The following is a 23,413-nucleotide window of genomic DNA, read 5'->3' on the forward strand; positions in this document are numbered from 1 at the left end:
TCTAAATCTAACTCTAAAAATAATAAATAAAAAAGATTATATATGATGGTTGGTTTTTGTTTTCAAACACAAATATAGATGTAACAATATAGAGGCATATAATCTCTACTACTGCTTTGTTCATAGTTTTGATGGTTTGAATTGTTTTTATATTTTAAGGACCACTCATTATAATACTTTGTAATATGTGGATGAGGCATACCATGATTGTAATATGTGAATAAAGTTTCAAACTTTCTTTCTTTGGATGAGGCATGTAGTGATTGTAATACTTTGTTAAGTCATTGACTGTAATTATTTATTTATTTTTTTATTTTTTTAGAAAGTGCACCAGTTGAATTATGTTGAAAATTTATAAATTTTTAAACCGCCAAACCGATTCGCATCCAACCATCAATCCGCCAATCTGCTAAATCCACATCGGTCGGATTGGCGGACGGATGGCGGATTGAAAATTCTGTGGCCACAATTGACCCGCGCTCACCCCTACGTAAAACCCAAATTATTTTTTATTATCCTATTAGGTCCCATTCAATGTAGTAAGATCAAAGTAGCCTCCCTCCATTCTAAAAACAAAATCATTCTTATTCTCCATATAACTACAACAAATTACACTTTAGTCGCCAAAAGTCATGTTTTAGTCTCCAAAATGTTTTGCCGACTAAACTTTTTGATCGCTAGCTTTGTCACTAGATGATTGTCGAGAAAGGTACTGGCGACTAAAAATTATTTAGTCACTGAAAGTCTTCAATTGGCAACAAAGAATTATTTAGTCACTGAAAGTATTCAATTGGCGACTAATTTTTTAGTCGCCAAAAGCTCATAATAAATTTAACATTATATTTTCAGCGACTAAAATTTTTTGTCACAAAAAACATTACCATTTAGGGCAACCAAACTTTTAGTCGCTAATTTTCATTTTTATTCATCTTATTTCTTTTAGCTACTAAATGATTCAGTCGCCTAAAGTCTAGTTTTTTGTTGAGCTACTAAAGTTTTAGTTGCCAATTAATTTTTTTCTTTCTTTTGTTTTTTTTGGCTACTAAATCATTGGTCACCTAAAGTTTTTTGTTTATAGCTACTACATATTTAGTCACCAAAAAAATTGTTTCCATTTAATTCTTTTTTTAGCTACTAGCTATTTAGTCACTAAAAATATTTACTTCATTTTTTGCTACCAATTGTTTAGTAGCCAAAAACATCTTTTTTTAAAAAAAATTTAATATGTCCACAGCCTGTATGTATATCATGCAACCTGTAACATGTATACAAACAAAACAATGCATATATATTATCAGCCATTCCACAATCTACATCTATTTCACTTACAACCATCCAAATAAAAAAATGAGTTCAACATTGCATACAAACCAAGTATATTCCAACTTAAAATAATAATTTCATACAAACCTATTTAAACATATGAGCTACTGGTGACATCCATACACCAGCTACATATAAAATCAAAAGACTTCAAAAATTCGCTAGAATAAATCAAAAGGCGTTCTACATGAAGGGATACACCAAACGTTTTGTTGGTGATGAGTAGAACCCAATCAGACGTAATAGATTCCTGTGAATAGCTACACTTACCATCTCAACTTCACACTGGAATGTTGCATCTCCACCAGGACTCTCATAGTCATTTAATCGTTTCACAGCCACTTCAGTATTATCTGAAAGCACTCATTTATAAACCTTTCCAAAATCCCCATTTCCAAGGACATTTTTCTCATTAAAGTTGTCTGTAGCTAGTTGTAATTCTCGCTAAGCAAATCTTCTCAATTGGCCAAATGCAATTCTTCTATCAACTTCACCTGAGCATACAAATAAACAGAATCCATCAGTAAATTACCAGAATATCCAAGTCACAACAAAATCAATACCTCAATTATATATCTACCAAAGATTTAGAATTAATGAGAAAGCTAGAAGTTAGTACACATTGACAAGATAATATATCAAACACTGAAGAATTAACGAAAATATAATGCGCCAAGAAAAGGAAATCATGAACTATAAACTATGCTAATAAAATTTCAAAATTCAACTGATAACATTTCTTTGGCATTGTTTCAATAAATCCAATTTTTATATACTAATAAGTATTTTTTACTTTTCTCAAAAGAATCTAATTTACCTGTAGATATCAAAGATGCTTCACAAATTGATTAGGGAAAAATATGAAATAAACCTAACAAACAGCAAACTATTTTACATACACTCATACCTGATTTATACAAAACAAATTTATGATTTTTCAAGCATTTAGGCAGCCCATGCAAATAATTAATGTAAAGAAGGAACTTTATGCAGTACATAAAGTTGTAACTCACTAATCATTCCACATGGTTGTTGACCTGAAAATAAATAGAAGGTTAATGGTATTTCTTGAAAGCTGCCAGCAAAAACCACCCGGGCCTCAAATTCTTTCCCAAATAAAAACCAGTGGTTACTACATTGTGTCAGTTTAAACTACACAATCGATTGGATAGTTTTCACTAATTGCTAACCAGTATTGGCGAAGGTTTGTGGCAGGTTCCCTCTCTCACAACTAGGCAGAAAGTCAGTCACCAAATAATCTCAAAATTCACTGGATCACAAATTTGATCCATAAATCTGACACCTAAAATATGAAATTAAGGCAAAAATTCCAGTTTTGGTCCCTAAAGTATCCATCATGAAACCAAAAGAAAGACATAAAAATTTGTTTGGTATAACCTTTTATCCAAACCCACATCATGCAGGCAATCCAATGGAACCCATTGTCCAGATAGAATATTTCTTTAAATGGCTCAGATTAATAGTTGTATCTGGCTATATGATGTGGGTTTGGGTTAGATTAACACTGTTCTACATTTGAGTCAATAAACTGGATCTTTAAGTCATTCACTGCACCAAAAACCCAAGATGCTGTATCCACATTTTGGAAGGAATCAAATCATCTCCTTGTATAAGAAAACAAGATTATTATTCATAAGAGAGGCCTCATTTGGGAACAGGCTAATTTAGTAACTTTTTGGCTATTTGACTAAAATATGAGCTAAAAAAAACTAGTATGTTTGGGATGATTTTTAAACTTTTTACGAAAAAATGTGCAAAAAGTAGAGAGAAAAGAGAATCTTTGACTTTTTGGTATGGATTGTTGGCTTTTTGGCTTTTTAGTAACTTTTTGATTTTTTGGCTAAACCGGCCTGTTGCCAAACGAGGCCTCTGATAACCGAACACACCTGTTGTCTCATAGTAGAAAATTCAGGATGACTAGCAACAATGACTGCCTTGAACATACGAGGAGGCATGCCCTCCTGTTTCTGAAAGTTTTAGATGGTAACAGAATAGCAAAAGAAAAGAAGTCACAAGGCAACAGAAGTGATAGAAAATTAAGGCAAAACAAACGACAAAGTTCAATGAGAAAAAAAAGAACAGATAGCTTGCAGATCAATGAAGAGATATAGACCTGCGCATGAGATAAATAATTAAAAAGAAAAACAAAGGAGACGCAAAGCAAAGTTTTGTGACAAAAACTATGGTTTAAAACTCTATTAAAAACAGCAGGTCAATGTAAAATTGTTAAAGATCAAAACTGCTAAATATTCAAATCAAAATAGCGAAGAAAAACCAAATGACTTGATTCAAACATGCCTATAACAATCAAAACACTACACACGTGTTGGGAAAAGATCCAGCTAGAAACTTACAGCGGTGGGTGTTGAGCGTGCAGCATTTGTGGTATCATCCTTCTAGATGGCAAACAAAAATCAAAACAACACTGTAAGTGCATAAAGCAGAAACCAACAGCAGGAAGATAACTCATTTTGAAAATATACATACCTCTGCTGCTAGGACAGAATATTTACAAGATAGCAGTCCATGTGCCAGTTTAATTCTAACATAAAAAAGGAAACATATAAGAGAAATTCTGAGTTGTGCACAAACAAATAACATCCCATAATTATTTGTGACCATTCTCATCTTTGCTTCATTATAAACCAATCAGATGCTCAGCAACATTAATAAAATTTTTAGTAAAATCATCAAACATTACAGAAGTATTTTATTAACTAGTTGTGAAAGCAAAAATGTCTACAAAGTCAATAATCACACCCATGTACTTGTGCTTGATAAAAGATTTATTTCTAAATTTCAATTGTTGCAGAAATATTCATTTTACTAACAGAAAAATTAGTTTTAATTGATAGAAAAATTAATTATGTCAGTCTACACCAATCTAACAGATTTAAATAAATAAATATTTTGCTTTCAATACTGAAGTCACCCGCTAACCTCATTTTCAAAGATATCTACAAGCTCCCATTCCACATTTGTTATCACAGCTATATCAGGTAGCAATTGCAAGAAGCAACCATCATATTCATTTGCCTACATTGAACACAAGTGTAAAAATGAGGTCCTTCAGAAGCAGAACCAAAGGAGCTCAACATACACAATCATCCGTAGTCTACATACAAAAAAGGAAGAGAACAAAAAGTGAAACTTCTAACAAGATAAATTAGTAGTGCCAATATAAGCATGAGGTATTCAAATATCATTAGCCAATAACAAAATTGGGTAAACATACGGCTTTTTGTTAACTTAGGCGTTGTTTGGCAAGGCTAAAAGTGGGTTTTTTAGGCTAAAATTCACAAAAAACAAAATAAACTAAAATAACTAATAAGACAAAATGTCACATCAAATCCATAATTATTTCACTTTTTCTCTCACAACCATCACATCCAACTATAAAAAAAATTTAACTGTCTTTCTAAACACACAAATTTTAGTCAACTAAAATAGTCAAAAACTAAAATAGCCAACTTCCCAAACAAAGTCTTAGCTTAGGAGAAGACCATTATTGCATTTGTGACTATACGCAACACAGTTTTGAAATTAACACATACGATTCACATTCAACTAGAAATTGAATAAAATCAAATTCAAATTGTCCATTTGTTTAACATATACGATTCCATTGCTATCAAATCAATTCAAATTGTCCATTTGTTTAACATATTCTAGAATTGAGCTTCAGATTGTCCATTTTAGAATTCAATTATGGATTCAAATTCTGGAATTGTCCATTTGTTTACTGTACGGGGAGCAAATATTCCGGCAAACCTGTACTCTTTTCTTCCGAGCTCCGTTTATGTCCGATCACCTGCGAGCAAATAACGGTGAGCTACCCGGCGGTGTGTGGCCGGAAAAACCCTCCGACGATTAAGTTAGCACACACCTTAGGATAGAGAGAGAGAGAGAGAGGGAAGAGTGTTTGAATGTAAGAATTTCCTTACAAAGTGTTCGTCTGTCTCCGTATGGGGGGCGCAGACATGCTTATATACCCTCTGCGCCCCATATCCACTCCCAGTCATCTCCTGACACGTGGCTCCGCTATCCCATCTGTCAACATAAACCTTACTGAACATCACCTAATCTCAACTGCCTGTCTTCTCAGCTGGAGCTCGGCAGCCGAGCTTCTCTATCCACGGTCGTGCTGTGCTTCATACCCAAGCACTTCACTGGCTTAGCCCAAGGAGGACCGGGCTAGGCGGCATCTCGGCAAAGCCTAGCCCCGGGGCACCTCCTGTGGTCGGCCTTCCTGTGATCAAACAATTACCTCGGCTGACCACGCCTTTCCGGGCGCCGGTCACTCAGCTTGACTGGCTCCACCATCGCCTGATCAAGCAGCTCGGTCCAACCGAGCACTGCCTTGCCGAGCAGCTTCTTTCCAAACTGGGCCACACATACTTGGCCTAACTCTTGCCCGGTCCAACTCCTGGCAGCCCAACTCCAGGCGGATCGCCGGTCATCTCGGCCCGATGCACCATTAGGCTCTCAACCTGCTCGGCCTTTACCTAGGCCCAATTCCAGATCATAAATCTCCCTCTCAATTGCCCCTTAATTCCGTCTGCTGAAGCGTGACTGGGATTACTTATTTCGACCGGGATGACACTTTCTCGGTCCTCAGAACGCGAAATGACGACTGGGCTAGTTGACATTCCTGCCTGCAAACCTGTCCGGTTATACTCCTCGGTTGACGTCCTCTTCTTAAAAAATTTGCCCGGTTGTCTCCTCGACTCTCCAACCTGTCGTTTCAGTTCTGATGTCGACATAAATGGGGACACGTGGCGGGCTTCCATTGGTCCTCGAGCAGCCAAACCAGCCGTCTGCCAGAATTTGAATTTTTGGCGGTTTCTTCGTCTATACATACAAGCCCCCTCTTCCTCAACTCGCTCCTACTGCTTCTCTGCAATCCGACGCTCCAGAGCTCAAGCAACTTTCTCCCAGCCTCGTCTGCCATTCTTCGTGCTTGAAGGAACAGTTCCTGCCTTTCACTGGTAAGTCCTTCGACCCCTCTTTTGTTGCTATCTTCTTAAATATTTCTCACATTAGGGCACTAAAACATAGTTCTTAGGTCGTAGCCATAGAAATCGTCCAAAACCTGCCACTGTTCATGGTGTTCTTCGTTTTTCATGAAGAACACTGAAAAACTGGGGCGGACCGGGCTCCTGGTCTTCATTTGATCCAAAAAACCAATCTAACCGAGCAAATAACATGTTTGTCTCAACCCCAGCAAAAACCGAGATAACAAAAGGAAATGGTCGCTCAACCGGTATAACAACTGGTCTGCTTGGGCGACCGAGCTCTTTAGTTAGCTTAGACGACCGAGGTGGTCTGGCATTCTTAATGACCGAGCTAAAGTCCACCTCCCTTCGCGCGACCGCGCTTACACTTACACTTGCCATCATTTTCTTGCAGAGTCCAAGGGGACCACTGTCCATTCCTGAGGCTCTCAGGACCGAGCAACAACCAATTACCACAGTGCCAAACCCCTCAGCTGAGCTATCCTAGGCCGGCCACAAAATGGGGAAATTCCGCTTCCTAGTGGATACTCCGACCGCGCTGGCTGTGTTCAAGGAGGAGTACGGCATCCCGGCCGATGTCCACCTGGAGCTCGCGGAAGAAGAGACCACGCCTTGGGGTAGAACAGAACAATGCCCCTTCACCGTGCTATCGATCGTCGAAGGAGGCCTTCGTTTTTCACTCAACCCATTGATCACCGAGTTCCTGCACCGAACCGGGCTTGCACCAACCCAAGTATCCACCAACACCTACCGGATAATAAACGGCGTGCACGAGCTAAACAACCGGTTAGGCATAAGCCTAGGTTTAGCTGAGATCCTGCGCCAATACACCCTAGGCCACACCAGCGACGGGCTCGCCTATTATCTTAAGATTAGACCGGGCAGAGAGAAAATTGTGACCGGCACACGAGACAAGGATCTTCACGACGATGATTTCTTCTGGGTGTCAGGCAATTATGAGACAGCTGCGGTACCAGGCTGGATGATAAGCAAAAAATTTGGAAGCACATGTAAGCCGTGCAAATTAGCTCGGTTAATATACTTTCTTCATGTTTCTGTACTTAGTCATTTTCTTTCTTGTTTCTTTTGCTGCAATCCAAGCCTTGCAAGCCAACTATCACTTCCCCAACATCAAGGCAATCAGGACAGCGCTCCGCTACCGTGACCGAGATTGCAACCAGTTGCTCGGCTACAGTCCCACATACAGATACTCCGCTCCCCGCCGGAGTAAAGTTACAAACTTCCTCCGCGCTCCAACACCTCCACCAGATCCAACTCTGCCAGATGTTCCACTCATTCGCTTGATAGAGGAGCAAGAGATGGCCAAACGAAGCAAAATCAAGAACCTGCTCACCGCCACGTCTGCCAAGATGCCGAGCGTTATCACCCGATCGCCAGCCGCCGGTCAATCCAGCGGCACCGTGGTTGCTCTTGCCTCTCCAACGACCGGGCAGTCCAGCCGAGAACCTGCTCCTCGCCGTGCTGGTAAAAGAGCTCGCGCAGATCTATCTGCCGAGCTTGTCACCGAGCTGTCTACTGAGCAGCCATCCGACACTCCTGTCCCAGTGCCGGCCTGGCGTCCACAGCTGAAGCACCGGGGTCAAGACATTCCAGTTACGGCTTCGATCAAGGGCGATAAGGAACATTTGCTCGCCTTCGATCTTACCAAAGCTCTTCTTCTACCGAGCGACGTGGTTGGCAGCGACCACGTCCCTGACACTCGGTTGGTAAAATCATCAGTGAAGTCTATGGCTAGGGTAAGTCAATGTGCCTCTAAAATTTTCACAAGTGTTTGCTCGGTTCCTTCTCTAATCAACTTTGCTTCTTGCAGGCCATTCAGAAACAACACCTAGTAATGGAGCGCATCCATAGACTTCGGCAAAAGTCCAATGACACAGCCAGCCAAGTCCAGAGCCTCCAAGCCGAGCTCGGCCGGGCAAAGTCTTCACTAGAGATGGCTAATGCACACAACAACGGACTGCTCGGTTGGCTGGATGAGGCCGAGAAAAAACAGAATGAGCTCCAGACCGAGCTAAACGCGCTCAAAAAGTCGAGGAAGAAAGACTGCCGGGATGCTAACAACGCCGGCTTCAACGAAGCCGAGGAGAGCTATAAGAAACAAATCTTTGCAACACAAGACATTTACTTCAAAGCTGGCTGGAAATCCGCCTACGAGCATCTCGGCCAGGGCTCTGACACCGACGTATTTGCCAATCCTCCTCTTGCTTCCCTACCGGTCTACCTCGTGCCTTACGCGAACGACGTCTTCAGCGCGTTGCAAGCTGAGGCCGAGGAAGGGCTTGAAGGGGGAGACGCCGAGATAGATACAGAGGCAGAGGATGCCGAGGTGCAGGAGCAGCCCGACCATGACGAGCCCGGTGCCCAAGACAAAAGTCCAACCATCAACCTTGAGGCCGCCGAGGACGAGTTTACCAATCTCTCCCCCTTAGTTTAGTTTTTTTTTCTTTTTGTATGTTTGGTTTCTGCGTTTCTGATGTAACCGGGCTCTGTCCCCACCTTTTGTATTGACTTTCTTATCAATGAAAAACTTAAATTTTGCCAAGTGTTTGCATGGTTGTCATCAATTCCATCTTCAGCAAAACATCTCGGTATAAATCATAGATTGAACAAAACACCTCGTCAACCGGAATTCATAACTCGGTTGAAGTACTTAAGCAGAACAAAACAACAAATTCATAGACCGAAATAACCATTTCGGTTGGTAATAACAAAGTTGAACAAATCACCAACTTTTCCAACCGGAGTAAAGCATCTCGGTTGGGAATAGCAGTTGAACAAATCACCAACTCTTCCAACCGGGATAAATCATCTCGGTTGGGAATCCTAAGTTGGACAAAACACCAACTCTTCCAACCGGAATAAATCATCTCGGTTGGGAATTCAAAGTTGGACAAAACACTAACTCTTCCAACCGGAGTAAATCATCTCGGTTGGGATTCCGAAGTTGGACAAAACACCAACTCTTCCAACCGGAGTAAATCATCTCGGTTGGGATTCCAAAGTTGGACAAAACACCAACTCTTCCAACTGGAGTAAATCATCTCGGTTGGGATTCCTAAGTTGGACAAAACACCAACTCTTCCAACCGGAATAAATCATCTCGGTTGGGATTCCGAAGTTGGACAAAACACCAACTCTTCCAACCGGAGTAAATCATCTCGGTTGGGATTCCTAAGTTGGACAAAACACCAACTCTTCCAACCGAAGTAAATCATCTCAGTTTTTTACATTAAAATAACATTCCAAGTGCTAAAGCAAAATTACTTCTATATATTGACAAAAAGAATTACATTCTGCAGTGCAAACCAAAAAATTCCTTTGCACAAGAAAAGAAAGCAAAATCTTAGAAATAATACAGTTTCAGGTTGGCCGCATTCCATGGCCGGGGTATTGCTCTTCCCTCTAGATCCTCCAAGTGGTAAGCCCCCTTGCCCGCCAGACCGGTGATCTTGTAGGGTCTTTCCCAATTTTCCCCTAGTTTGCCTTCACCTGGCACCAGGGTGTTGTCCATAACCTTCCTCAAAACCCAATCACCAACTTTGAACGGTTTGGGGTGCACCGTCTTATTGTATTTCTTTGAGAACTCTTGTTGGTAGGCGGCCACATGGATGAGGGCCTTCTCCCGACGCTCTTCCACTAGGTCTAGCTCCAAGGCAATAGCCTCGGCGTTCAGTTCGGGCTCAAAACTCTCGCTTCTTAGGGTGGGCATGCCAACTTCCAAAGGTATGACCGCCTCCATGCCAAAAGCCAAAGCAAATGGAGTTTCCCCGGTAGATCGCCGCGGGGTTGTTCGGTATGTCCAAAGGACGCTGGGTAACTCCTCAGCCCATTTTCCCTTTGCCTTCTCCAGCCGTTTCTTCAATCCATCCAGAATAGTCTTGTTCGATGCCTCGGCTTGACCATTGGACTGCGGGTAAGCCGGAGTGGAGTTGTAGAATTCAATCTTCAAATCTTCTCAAAATCCTCGGAACAGGCGACCGTCAAACTGGGTGCCGTTGTCAGAGATCAAGATCTTGGGGACGCCAAACCGCGTGACCACGTTCTACCAGACAAACCGCTTCACGTCTTTCTCTTTGATTGTTGCCAAGGGTCAGCTTCAACCCATTTTGTGAAGTAATCTGTGACCGCAATGAAGAATTTTCGATTGCCCGGTGCTGTTGGCAGTGGCCCCACTATATCTAGCCCCCACATGGCGAAGGGCCAAGGACTGGTGAGGGGGAGAAGTTCCCTAGCAGGCTGATGGATCTGATGGGCGAATTTCTGGCATTTTTCATACTTGCAGATGTACTTTTGGGCGTCGGCCTGCATGCACGGCCACCAGTATCCCTGTGAAATAGCTCGGTAGGCCAAGAACCTGCCCCCGATGTGGCTGCCACAAATGCCTTCGTGAATTTCGTACAAGAAGGCCTCCACACTACTCGGGTGCACGCACTTTAGATAAGGACCGATGAAGGACTTTTTATACAACGCACCAGATGGAGAGAGCCAAAACCGCTCTGACTTCACCCGGACTTTGTGTGCTTCTTTCTTGTCAGTTGGTAGAGTCCGGTCTCGGAGGAACAAGATTAAGGGGTTCATCTAGGAAAGACCTAGTGCGGCGCAGAGAACATCCGTCTGCCCGGCGTCTTCAATGCTTGGCCGTGGAAGAAAGTCAATTATCAGGGGGTTTGGAGACATACTATCTACCATCGAAGCGAGGCCGGCCAGCTCATCAGCTCGACTATTTTCTTCACGGCCAATCTGTTGGACACAGATTGCCTGAAACTTCTTGATGTGTTCCCTTACCAGAGCTTGGTACTTCGTCATTCTGTCATCCTTTGCTTCGTAAATCCCAGAGACTTGGTTAACCAAAAGCTGGGAATCACTGTACACCAGTAGCTCGACAGCCTTCATTTGAATAGCGCTCTTGAGCCTGCCGAGAAGGGCCTCGTACTCAGCCTCATTGTTAGATGCTGGGAAGCCAAGCGTGATAGAATGTTCAATGGTTAGGCCATCCGGGGAGATAAGAACGATACCTAGGCCGGCACCGTGACGGTTGGACGCTCCATCAACAAAAAGCTTCCACATTTCCCCCACAAAAAGCTTCCAGCAGTCTGATGGGTCCTGAGAGTTGCGAAGGGCAATGGGATCACGGTTTCTTAGCATTCTGGGTTTAAGTTCCGTGTTGATTGGTTCCACTCCAGCTCCCCTTGGTGATTCGGCACCGGACTCAGCAAGTCGGTCTGTAATGCTTAAGTCCGTAGGCGAATCATCAGGTTGCGGTGCTATGCCGGCCGCAGGTTCTGAGCTGTGTGGTTCCATTTCTTCCCCCCTTGGTGATGCGGGACCGGACAGAGCAGATGGGTTGGTGATACTCAACTCCGTTATCACATCACCGGGTGGTAGAACCGTGCAAACTGAGGGCGCTTCAATGGTGCGCGCAAACTTCGCGTCGCTACCTCCATCAACTGGTTGTATCTCGGATGGTCTTACGTGCATCTCATCATCTGCCACGGTAATATCGACCGGGCATACCGGATGAGTGCCAGATGAGAACTCGGCGACGAAGTCTACCAAAGTCTGGGCTTTGATAGTAGTGCACGGCTGGAACTTCACATCAAACTGTCCCAACTCGACCGCCCACTTAAGAATTCGGCCTGAAAAGTCCGCCCGTTCAAACAAGGCCTTAAGGGGAAACTCGGTCAGTACGATGATGGTATGGGCGTGAAAATAATGCGCCAACTTCCTTGAAGCCATCATCAACGCCAACGCGAGCTTTTCTAGCGGCAAGTACCTCGTCTCAGCCGGCAGCAAGGTCTTATTGACATAGAAAATTGGGAGGTGCTTGATTCATTCAGCGCGGACTAGCACCGCACTGACTGCGTGCTGGGAGACGGCAAGGTAAAGGTAGAGTTCCTCACCCTGCTCTGGTGTAACCAACAGTGGCGGAGAAGACATATATTCCTTGAGCTCGGCCAAAGCTCGGTCACACTCTTCGTCCCACGAGAATTTTGACTTCAATGCTTGAAAGAAAGGGCGGCAGCGATCTGATGACCGGCTTATAAACCGATTAAGCGCGGCGGCCATCCCGGCCAGATACTGCACGTCCTTAGCCGAGCTGGGCTGCTTCAACTCTTGCACGACTCTGATCTGAGTAGGGTCTGCTTCGATGCCTCGGTTTGTGACTAGGAACCCCAAAAATTTTCCGAATCCCACGCCAAAGGCACACTTTGACGCATTCAAGCGCAGCTTGTGCTTCTTTAGAATGGCAAACATCTCGGCTAAGTCGGACAAATGGTTCGCCTCATGTCGGCTCTTTACCACCATATCATCGATGTAAGCCTCCATTGTTCGGCCAAGCAAAGGAGCAAACATTTTGGTCACCATCCTCTGAAAGGTTTCCCCGGCGTTCTTCAAACCAAAAGGCATGACTCGGTAGCAGAAGAGTCCCCTTGGAGTCGTGAAAGAGGTGATCTCTCGGTCAGGCCCATGCATGGCGATCTGATGGTAGCCGCGGTAGGCATCCAAGAAACTGAGCCTACTATGTCTAGCCGTCAAGTCCACAAGCTGGTCAATTCGCGGCAAAGGGAAGCTATCTCGGTTGACTATCTTATAGTCGACACAAACTCGCCACTTTCCATTCTTCTTGGGCACCACTACTGTGTTGGAAATCCACCGAGGGTAGTGCACTTCTTGAATTGCTCGTGCCCCAAGCAGGTTCTTCACCTCCTCTGCAACTACCTCGGCGTAATGCAGTGCCGATCTCCTTGTTCGCTGGATGACTGGCTTTGCTCCAGGGAAGACATTGAGGTGATGACAGATAAAACTTGGATCGAGGCCAGGCATGTCGTAAGGCGACCACGCGAAGACTTCGATGTTGGCCATCAAAAACTCAACCATCTCGGTCCTCTCTATGGCCGTGAGACTTGAGCCGAGCAAGAAGAACTTGTCCGGTTGTTTTGTATCAATTCGCACCTCAACCAATTCCTCAACAGCCTTGTCTTCGGCCTTGGTGCCCACATCATCCAAGACACCATGGTCCTCCGGTCCCTCAATCATTTGAACGAATCCTTTGGCAGCCCGACTCCCGTTGATCGCCACGAAGCACTGCTTGGACATGACCTGATCGCCCCAAATCTCCTCGATTGCCCCCATAACCGAGGGGAATCTCATCACCTGGTGGTAGGTCGACGCTACAGCTTGCATAGCGTGAAACCATCCCCGTCCAAGGATAAGATTGTACGTCGAAGGCACTTGTAGCACCCAAAACTCCACTTGCTTGACCACGGATCCCGCTTTGACCGACAGGATAATCTTTCCCAAGGGCCACTCCGGCTGCGAGTTGAAACCAACCAGTGGCGAAGTTACCGGAGCCAAGTCTGTCTCCCGGAGTTTGAGCTGCTTGAACGCATCATAATACATGATCTCGACCGAGCTTCCCTGATCGATCAAGATCCGTTTAACATCAAATTCCTTGACGTGTAATGTTACTACTAGGGCATCGTTGTGCGGCGTCTGGATATGCTCTAGATCCTTTGAGGTGAAACTAATCACGTCTTTTTGTTCAGTTTTCCCCCTTTTGATGGCAGGCTGTACCGATAAAACTTCCCTCATATATTTTGCCTTTTTTATCATGCCCCAGAGTTCGCAAACACGCTCCGGTTCCACGATGTCGTGGATGACATTAATAACTCCTTGTGGTGGTGTATCTCGGTCATCCTGTCCCTTGGGATCGACCGGAGCCTGATTCGGCTTCACGCCGCCATCAATGTAAAGGTCTAGGTGCCCGGCCGCGACTAGCTCTTCTAAATGTTGCCTTAAAGGCAAACAATCCTCAGTCCGGTGGCCTCGCTCCCGATGAAACGTACAACGATACCGCGGATTGTATCCCTTTTGTCCATCGCCCAACTTAGCAGGAAACCGGACATACTCCTTGTCTCGGATTTCACTAAGTATGCGATAGATTGGAATCTTGAAGACCGTGGTTATGCCAGTTCTTGCCTTCAACCTTCTGTTTGCGTCCGCTACGTTATCTCAGGGGTAGTCATCCCGATCATTCCGACGTCCTCTACCCCGATTTTTGCGATTCGAGCCACGGTCCGATTCCTCTGCTCGGTCACTTGAGCGGTTGGACTCTTGCCCAACTACGTGCACTTTGCCTGCTGTCTTTTTGTCTGTTGCTACCGCAGTTGCCTTCACAGTAGAAGCTGACGCGTCATCCTCTACTTGGATGTGCTCATTGATGCGCTGCATGAGCTGGCCCATGGAGGTCGGTTGGTACATGGTCAGCGAGTCCCGCAATCTATGGCCGACCGAGAGACCACGCTTATATTGCGTGATTGCGAGGTTGACCGGGCAATCCAAGATCTCGTTGAAGGTTTCCCAGTACTTTGAGTTGTATACCTTCAGTGTGTCGCTCGATTCCATCTTGACACTTAGCAAGTGATCGACTTCTTTTGGTGTTTTTGTGTTGGTTTTGAAGCGTGTAACAAACGCCTCGACCAACTGATGCCACCTTTGTATGCTCCCTTCCGGCAACCTCTTGAACCACTTTAAGCCCAGCTCGCCTAAACTTGACGGGAAGATTAGGCACATAAGTCCGTCATTTCGCCTATGTCCAGCTATAACCTGTCGAAAGTGGCTCACATGCATGTAAGGATCGGCTTTTCCGTCATAGAGTGTGAACTTAGGCTGGTGGAAGCCTGCCGAAAGCGGTGTTGTTTCTATTTCCAGGGAAAAAGGGGTGGCACTCAGCCTGGCCAAGTCCGTATCTTCAAAGAGTGGCACTGCTTGGCGGGGTGGAGGCATTCCGACCTCCTCGTTGGCGTGAACCCCGTAGGACAGCCGCTGGAAAGCCGGTATTCTCTGAGCTTCGCGCCGGCGAGCCCGCTCCTTTAAGACCGCCCGTAAATCCTCTGAATGAGCGGAGTAAGAGGACCTCGACGTCGTCACCGGACGTGAGGGTTTGTAGGTGCTGTCTTGCGCGCTAGACTTTTCTGCGTGCGTGTCGGAATCACCAACCTGGTAACTTCTGGTAATAGATATGGACTGAGTACGTCGCTGACTCTGACCGCCTGAACGGCAGGATGGGGTGCGCTCACTGTGGTCTCCCACTCCAGCTACACCTTTCCCTTTGACATGCCGCTTCAGATCCTCCATCTCCGCCGCCATTCGCCGGATGACAGCGTCTTGGTCCCTCAACTTATTTTCCAGACATCTGGCGTGTGAATCTCTCCTCCGCCGGTGACCGTCTGGACTCCGTGAATGACCATGACTTCTTCCGCGCTTATCCCGCGCGTCTCCTGACTGTCTTCCGGTGGGCGTCCCCAAGTCTGCTATTGGATGGATGGCGGGAGGACCTTCTCTCCTTCGGGTGAACTCCGGGGTGGCTCCGTCTATGGCAGACAACGGAAACTCGTCGTTGTTCGCCATGGACGGCGATCAGATGAACCTGGAAGACAAGGTTTTGTCTGTCAAGTTTTCCACAGATGGCGCCAATTGTACGGGGAGCAAATATTCCGGCAAGCCCGTACTCATTTCTTCCGAGCTCCGTTTATGTCTGATCACCCGTGAGCAAATAACGGTGAGCTACCCGGCAGTGTGTGGCCGAAAAAACCCTCCGACGATCAAGTTAGCACACACCTTAGGATAGAGAGAGAGAGGGACGAGTGTTTGAATGTAAGAATTTCCTTACAAAGTGTTCGTCTGTCTCCGTATGGGGGGCGCAAACATGCTTTATACCCTCTGCGCCCCATATCCACTCCCAGTCATCTCCTGACACGTGGCTCCGCTATCCCATCTGTCAGCATAAACCTTGCTGAACATCACCTAATCTCAACTGCCTGTCTTCTCAGCTGGAGCTCGGCAGCCGAGCTTCTCTATCCACGGCCGTGCTGTGCTTCATACCCAAGCACTTCACTGGCTTAGCCCAAGGAGGACCGGGCTAGGCGGCATCTCGGCAAAGCCTAGCCCGGGGCACCTCCTGTGGTCGGCCTTCCTGCCGATCAAATGATTACCTCGGCTAACCACGCCTTTCCGGGCGCCGGTCACTCAGCTTGACTGGCTCCACCATCGCCTGATCAAGCAGCTCGGTCCAACCGAGCACTGCCTTGCCGAGCAGCTTCTTTCCAAACTGGGCCACACATACTTGGCCCAACTCCTGCCCGGTCCAACTCCTAGCAGCCCAACTCCAGGCGGATCGCCGGTCATCTCGGTCCGATGCACCATTAGGCTCTCAACTTGCTCGGCCTTTACCTCGGCCCAATTCCAGATCATAAATCTCCCTCTCATTTACCATAACTTTGGACTAGGATGCAGATCAAATTCAAATCTCTAACATTGCTGTCAAATCACAATTTGGGGCTGGGTCGATTTAGGGCTGGGTTTCCGTCAAAGTGTGCGAATGGAAGAAGTCGTAGAGAGATAGAGAGGGGGGGAGAGAGAGACAGAGAGAGGGCGAGATATACCTGGGGTAAAGTGAATCGTGGATCGACGGTGGTGCTGTGTGCGATGGAGGTGATGCTCCTGCACCCAACGCCGATGGACGCAAAACTAGAGAAACAGAGGCGAGAAAGAGATGTAGAGGCAGTGAGTCACAGTGAATCGGTGCTCCGGTTGCCGGCGAATGCGAGGAGGAGCGGCGGATGAGAGCTGTTCCATGGCTGGAGCAGTGGTGAGAGAGGAAGGGGAGAGGAGCAACGGAGACGGAGGGGGAGAGAGAGAGGAACAGATTCGCTGAAGAGAGAGAGAGGCACTGGTTTGTTTAGGGTAGGGTTTGGAAACAAAACATATAAATCCCTCCAATTCGTGACTAAATATTTCAGTCGCTAATTAATTTTGTAAATTCCTTTAAAATTTGAAATGTTCCCTCCAAATATTTTAATTCTTTGGCAACTAAAAAATTTTTTAGTAGCTGAAAATAATTTTTTGGCAACTAAACTTTTGGTCTCCAAAGATAAAAATTAAATTTTTATTTTTTATTTGGGGATTAAATAATTTTAGTAGCCAAAACAAATTATACAGCGACTAAAATATTTTTTAGTCACTGAAAATTACTTTTTGGCCACCAAAGACAAAAATTAAATTTTTATTTTTCATTCAGCGACTAAATAATTTTAGTAGTCAAAACTAACTATATAGCGACTAAAATATTTGTTTAGTCGCCAATTGTAGCATTTTTAGCCACTAAATTTTTTTTAGTCAACAATTGTGACATTTTTAGTGACTAAATTTTTTTTAGGCACTAACAATCAATATACTCTGACTAAAAAAATTTAGTAGCTAAATATTGTAGTTTTGCCGACTAACATAATTTTTGGTGGCCAATTCTAGCACTTTTGGTGACTAAATTTTTTTTAATCTCCAAATTTGGTCTCCAAAAGTGCATTTTGTTGTAGTGTATCTTCACTCCAAAATAATGCATGAACTGCACACCACTATTTAATGTTGATATTTATTACACATAAAAAATTAAACACGGTCCTTTATTGATTGTTATTATATTTTGGTAGTTCCTATGCATCCAAATGTTAACTGTACGTGATGACATGAATGTTCATATTAAATGACATGAATGCGAATGTGAATGTTCATATCAGATGACGTTGTAATAAATGTGATGTTAAGATTCACATCAGCATTGCATCAAATTATACAACCACAAGTCTCAACTTTCATTTGAATATGACACATGATGTGAATGTTCACACTAAAACATATGAATGTGAATGTTCACATGAATTTTGGAATAGAGATATTAACATTATGAATATTAACATTTGTATTCACATTCTTACGTTTTAGTGTGAATATTCACGTCATCTGATATTAACATTATAAACATTAACATTCATATTCACATTTATATATTTTAGTGTGAACATTCACGTCATCTGATGAAAATATTCACATTCACGTCATCTGGTGTGGACATTCACATTCACGTTATCACGTACAGTCAACATTTGAATGCATGAAATTACCAAAACATAATAACAATCAATAAAGAATCATATTTAATTTTTTTTACGTGTAATGTTTATCAACATTAAATAGTGGTGTGTAGTTAATGCACATCAACATTAAATATAAGGGTGTAAGAGTATAAGAAAATAATATAAATAAAGAAAAAAGACCTTAGAGAATAAAGGTATAAATACATGAAACTAAGTAAATTATAAATTTCCTTCATGACCTTCTTAAATTAGAACACTCTTAAATAAGATTTAGGAAAAAGATTGAGGGCTCGAATTTGAGGCCTCGAATGTGGCTCGAATCGGCATTTTTTTTTTCTTTTTTTTTCAAATTGTGTTGGTTTTGTTGTTGGTTTTTTTTTTATTATTTTTTTATTTGTTGGGTTGTGTTAATTTGGTTGTTTTTATTTATTTATTTATTTATTGGGCAGTTGTAGTTTTATTTATTTATTTATTTATTTTTGAAGGAGGGTTATGTGTTGGGGTGGGTTTAGAGTTTAGAGTTTAGGATTTAAGATTTTATTTTTTCTGAGTCTTTCTTATTTGAAATAAAAATATAGTAATGACTCGTACAAAATTATATAAAATTAACAAATTTTAACCAGCAGTCTAACTGATCAGTCAATTTTATCACTCAATCAATCTAACCCAATTGTTTTTTTTTTTTTTTCTATTTGTTGGGCTATGTTGATTTTTTTTTTATTTGTTAGGCTGTGCTGATTTATTTATTTATTTATTAGGATTTAGGTTTTAAAATATACATAAAAACCTTTCCAAAAAAAAAAAAAAACCCAAAAACAAAACCAAACCAACATAGAAAGAAAAAGAAAAAGAAAAAAAAAACAAACAGACAAAATAACTTTTCGAGACAAATTCGCTCTTCCAATTTCGAGGCTTTTAGCACGGTTCTAAGATTTATCAATAAAAATTCCACTTCTTAAGAGCACCACTAATACGTAATTATCCTTTTTGTTTTTTTCTTAAAACAACATATTACTATTTTTTGTTCTTTGAAATATGTGAGAAGGTGCATGAATCTTACATTAATAGTCGTCAGATGATGGGATTTGGGAATTTGAAATATTTTAGCAGAAATTACAAATCAACGAGATAAATGTTGTTGAAATGAGTGAGAGGTAACAGTGAATTTGTTTAAAAAACAAAAAGGACAAATTACATATACACCCCTCGAGATTTGGTTAAATTACAGATATCCCTTGAGGTTTCGGAAATTACATCCCGCCCTCTGAGGTTTGTATTTTCATAACAATTTATCCCCTGAGGTTTATATTTCATAACAAATTACCCCATAATTTCTTATGCAAATATAACATTCAGGGGGAATTCGTAATTTCTCAAACCTCAGGGAGGTATTTGTAATTTAATCAAACCTCGAAAGGTGTATATGTAATTTGCCCAAACAAAAAACAATGAAAACGTTGGAATGTGTAAATGCGTGAATACAAAGTTAAAAAGATACCATTTGGGAACAAGATTTAAAATATGTTAGAAAAAATATTAAATTTTAAATATGTTAGAAAAATATTAAATTTTAACAAATAATTACGTTAATAATAAATTTTGTAAATATTAAAATATTAAGTAATAAATTTCTCCATGAATATGTAAATATTTTTCTAAAGGATCATTAATGTGTAATTTCTCTAATATTTTATTTAACAACTTGATTTGTTAAAAAAAAAAAAAAAAAAAAAAATCAGTCAAGAAAAAAATTCAGAAGGAAAAAGTCGATAAGAGGGAGAGAGAAGACGGAGATGGAAGGCGACAGACTGATGAACAGTAAGCCTACTTTTGGTCTATGGTCTCTAAAGGCTATTAAAATAATTCAAATATTAATTATTGTTAAAAGTCTTATTTTTCTAGCAAAGTCAAATAAAATAAATTTTATTTTGGTGGTATTCGGTATGGGTCGTTGAAAATCTACCAGTGAGGATAAGTGGAATGGGGAGAAGTATTATGACATGAATCAAAATGTCAAACAATATTCAACCACGGTGGAAGTATCACTAGTTTAAGAGTGCAAAAATGACACGCAATCTGTGAACGGTTCAAAATTCGTTCGTAATTTAGGGTGGGTTTGGATTTAAATTCAGTTTGAGATATTGGATTAAGGTTTGAATTGTCATTGTGAAATTTGACTTGCTTGGTCTGGTCCGTGGGCTCGATCTATCGGCCCGCTTAAGGACCAATCAAGGTTCGGTTCATGCCGAGGTCTAATGTGTTTTTTCAGTAAAAAATAATAAAATTTTGATAGAAAAAAAAAAAAAAAAAAATTGTTCAGACCCTCCTAGGCCTAGGCCTATCGGCTCTCCCAAGACCCGAATACCCCCTGGGTTTGGGCCTAATTTTCTAACATGTGGCGGGGCTCGAATTTTGTCGGGAATCCGCAAGACCTGATATGGGCCAGGCGGGGCTCAGGCCTGGGTGGATTGGGCCAAACCAAATTTACACCCCTACATCAGCCTAAATATAAACTAATGTTATTCGGTAATTATTTTGTTTGTAATGAAATTGTTCTAACTCTTTAGTAAAGAGTCTTTACACAACCTTGCACATTGTTTACAAGCGTAATCTCCATATACACACAAATGATACTCCATTTCACGTGTCTTATTTGCATTTTTTTTCTTATTTGTGATAGATATGGAAGCAATGAAGGAAATATTTACTAAGCTGCCTTTGGAAGAGAGAGTGTAAGTGCGTTTTCTGGTAAATTTTCACGTTTGAGTTTGTTGGTTTGATGGTATTAAGACTCATAAGATGCAAAAGGAAGATGCGACTCATTCAGTATAGAGAATATGACCATTGAGAATTCAAATTTTAAATACTAATAATCGGTTAAAAATTCATCTACACCTTTATAGTTATTGTACGGGAAAGAAATAAACATTCTCTTATAATCCTATTGATCAAGTTCGCGTTCCTCCAAACGTCATCGCTTTACTCCCTGAAAACACAAACGTGAGCTAGCCGGCGGGTGTGTACCGGAAACCCCTCCGATGCCTAAATTAGCAAAATAGACAAATAGACAAAAGCTCTGTGTATACAGGAATCAAAGTTGTGTTACCTCTCCATAGGTGATGTTGTGAGCTTTTATAGGTTCTGTGTGGCACAATCCAAGTAGGACTCTTACTCCTCCATGTAGAGTCCTCCTAGGATTCATACTCCTGAAGAATAATTCTTATCCTTCAACACCCCCCTCACTGCTTAAACCAAGTGAGATGGTTTTACCATGGCCGGACTACCATACGACCGAGATAACTGTCAGATCGGCTTTTTACTTCCTCACTTCTACCTCGGCTTTGCATACCAAGACCGAGCTATCCGTAGAAGAGTTGGACCGAGCTAACCAAGAACAAAAGTCCCGAAGAAGGCTCCGTATATCTCGGCTAAAGATTACGACCGGGCCAACCAATTTGGCCGTGGCGACCGAGATAACAACAAAGCCTTCTTTGACCGAGCTAATGAAAAAAGCCATTTTACTCCGCCTTTCTTACTACGGCCCAAAGCGGCCCATTACCCAATCTCGGCCCAATTTATTCATACAAATTACCCTCTCAATTGCCCCTTAATTCCATCTGCGCAGCATGATGGGATTACCTTGTCTTCCAGCCGAGCTAAAAAATTTTAATCTTACTACCGAGCTAAGCCTTTAAGCTTTTCCAGCCGAGCTAAAACTCTTTTAGCCTTTCCAGCCGAGCTAGGCTCACACCGGTCTGTACTTGTCCGGTTCAAACGTCTCTTCAATCACAGCAGCTGAATTGCTTCTAATCCCAAGGACACGTGGCATACTCTTATTGGTTGAAGGTAGCTGTCACGCCGTCATCGTACCTCGTGTTTTTTGAACAGTCCCGCCCAAATTTTGGGCCTCGCATCAAAACAAAGTCTTTTTGTTTCTCTTTTTGAATCATTACATCTTCTTATTCACCTCTTCTCTCTCTCTTTCTCGCATTCCTTCTTGTAACTAAGGAGCTCGTGTTCTTCACTGCCATTGCTTCATCTTCAGTGCTTCTCTTCATCTGGTAAGTCACTCAAATCCATCTTTCTTGTTTTTGTTGTTTTCGTATTTGCTTTATACAATCCACAGCAATTTGTTCATATGTTTTTACAAAACACTATTTTTTGCTTTTTTTTGGCCTTATTTTCTGGGAAAAAACTTCATGAGGACCCCATGAACTTTACGAAGCAATCTGTAGAACACTCTGTTTGATCCATAAACACGTTTCAACCGAACTAGGATACTGTTTATGCTTTGTGTAAGTCTAGCCAGACCTTTCAACCGAACCAACACTTGTACCAGTAGTTTTAACAAGTCAAAAAACTATCTTTTTTATTTATCTTAGCCGAGATAACAAACCAAACTAGGTTTGTACTTAGTGTGTTTGAAGGCCTCAATTCCGACCAAACTATCTTGGGGCTAAACCAGCACTCTTAGTTCAGACCAAACTAAGAAAGCTGCCTCTAGAATTTCAACCGGTCTAACAAATCACTTGCCCCAACCGAGCTACCAAGCACCTTGCTGAAACCGAGATAGGACCTGCAACATTTCACAAAGCCGAAGTAGGACTTAACTTATTTTTACTTTGTAGCACGGTCTAAAGATCTGTGCTTAACACTTATGTTTTTCACTTTGCAGACTTAGGTTGCCCAGGCACTCCCTTTGATCGCTCAACCGAGCCACACAGCAACATTTTCCGACCGAGTTAGCACCAAGCATAATTTATACATAACTTAGGAATAAATGAGTAAATATAGGTTTTTAGTAGGAACACCAGGTGGCTTGGCCGAATTCTGAAGGGATTATAACATCCCTGACGATGTCCACCTAACCTTAGCCAAAAAAAATGCTACACCTTAGGAAAAACAAGGCTTTGTACCCTTTACCCTTTTATCAATAATAGAAACCGGACTAAAATTTCCAGTCCAACCTTTAATTTGCGAATTCCTTAGGCAAACGAGAATATGCCCAACCCAGCTTTCCACCAACTCATACCGCATAATAATGGGCATAGCTGAGCTAAACCGCCGAGCTGGCATTAACCTTGGTTTAGCCGAAATCTT

The 23,413-nt window shown here is 42.5% G+C and overlaps 1 protein-coding gene across 7 annotated transcripts; it reads right to left on the bottom strand.

The window, feature by feature from the left end:
- Window positions 1–1,267: 1,267 nt before the first annotated feature.
- On the bottom strand, window positions 1,268–17,023 carry LOC114296514 (ubiquitin carboxyl-terminal hydrolase 14-like). 7 transcript variants are annotated; one of them, XR_014346804.1, is made up of 5 exons: window positions 16,826–17,023; window positions 4,285–4,380; window positions 3,832–3,886; window positions 3,699–3,737; window positions 1,268–1,817 (listed from the first exon to the last, which is right to left on the bottom strand). XR_014346804.1 is itself a non-coding variant. In XM_082899231.1 (5 exons), the coding sequence occupies exons 2-5, from the start codon at window positions 4,287–4,289 to the stop codon at window positions 3,162–3,164; spliced, it is 249 nt and encodes an 82-aa protein (XP_082755357.1). In that variant the 5' UTR covers window positions 4,290–4,380; window positions 16,826–17,023; the 3' UTR covers window positions 1,268–3,161. The 7 variants fall into 7 exon arrangements, 4 of the variants coding, with proteins under 4 accessions (XP_082755357.1, XP_082755347.1, XP_082755345.1 ...); XR_014346801.1 differs by having other exon boundaries at window positions 3,699–3,740; XM_082899231.1 differs by having other exon boundaries at window positions 1,268–3,311.
- Window positions 17,024–23,413: the final 6,390 nt, after the last annotated feature.

The sequence above is a fragment of the Camellia sinensis genome, chromosome 1, assembly GCF_055761805.1.
Source record: "Camellia sinensis isolate YWXY chromosome 1, ASM5576180v1, whole genome shotgun sequence".
In the NCBI taxonomy this organism is placed as follows: Eukaryota; Viridiplantae; Streptophyta; class Magnoliopsida; order Ericales; family Theaceae; genus Camellia; species Camellia sinensis.

Coding starts and splice junctions, on each gene's coding strand:
- LOC114296514 (XM_082899219.1), bottom strand. CDS start 3,972: ATGAGAATGGTCACAAATAATTATGGGATGTTATTTGTTTGTGCACAA. Junction 3,741..3,831: donor ATTCTGTCCTAGCAGCAGAG/GTATGTATATTT, acceptor TTTGCCATCTAG/AAGGATGATACCACAAATGC. Junction 1,818..3,230: donor TTTCTACTATGAGACAACAG/GTGTGTTCGGTT, acceptor TTGTATGCTCAG/GTGAAGTTGATAGAAGAATT.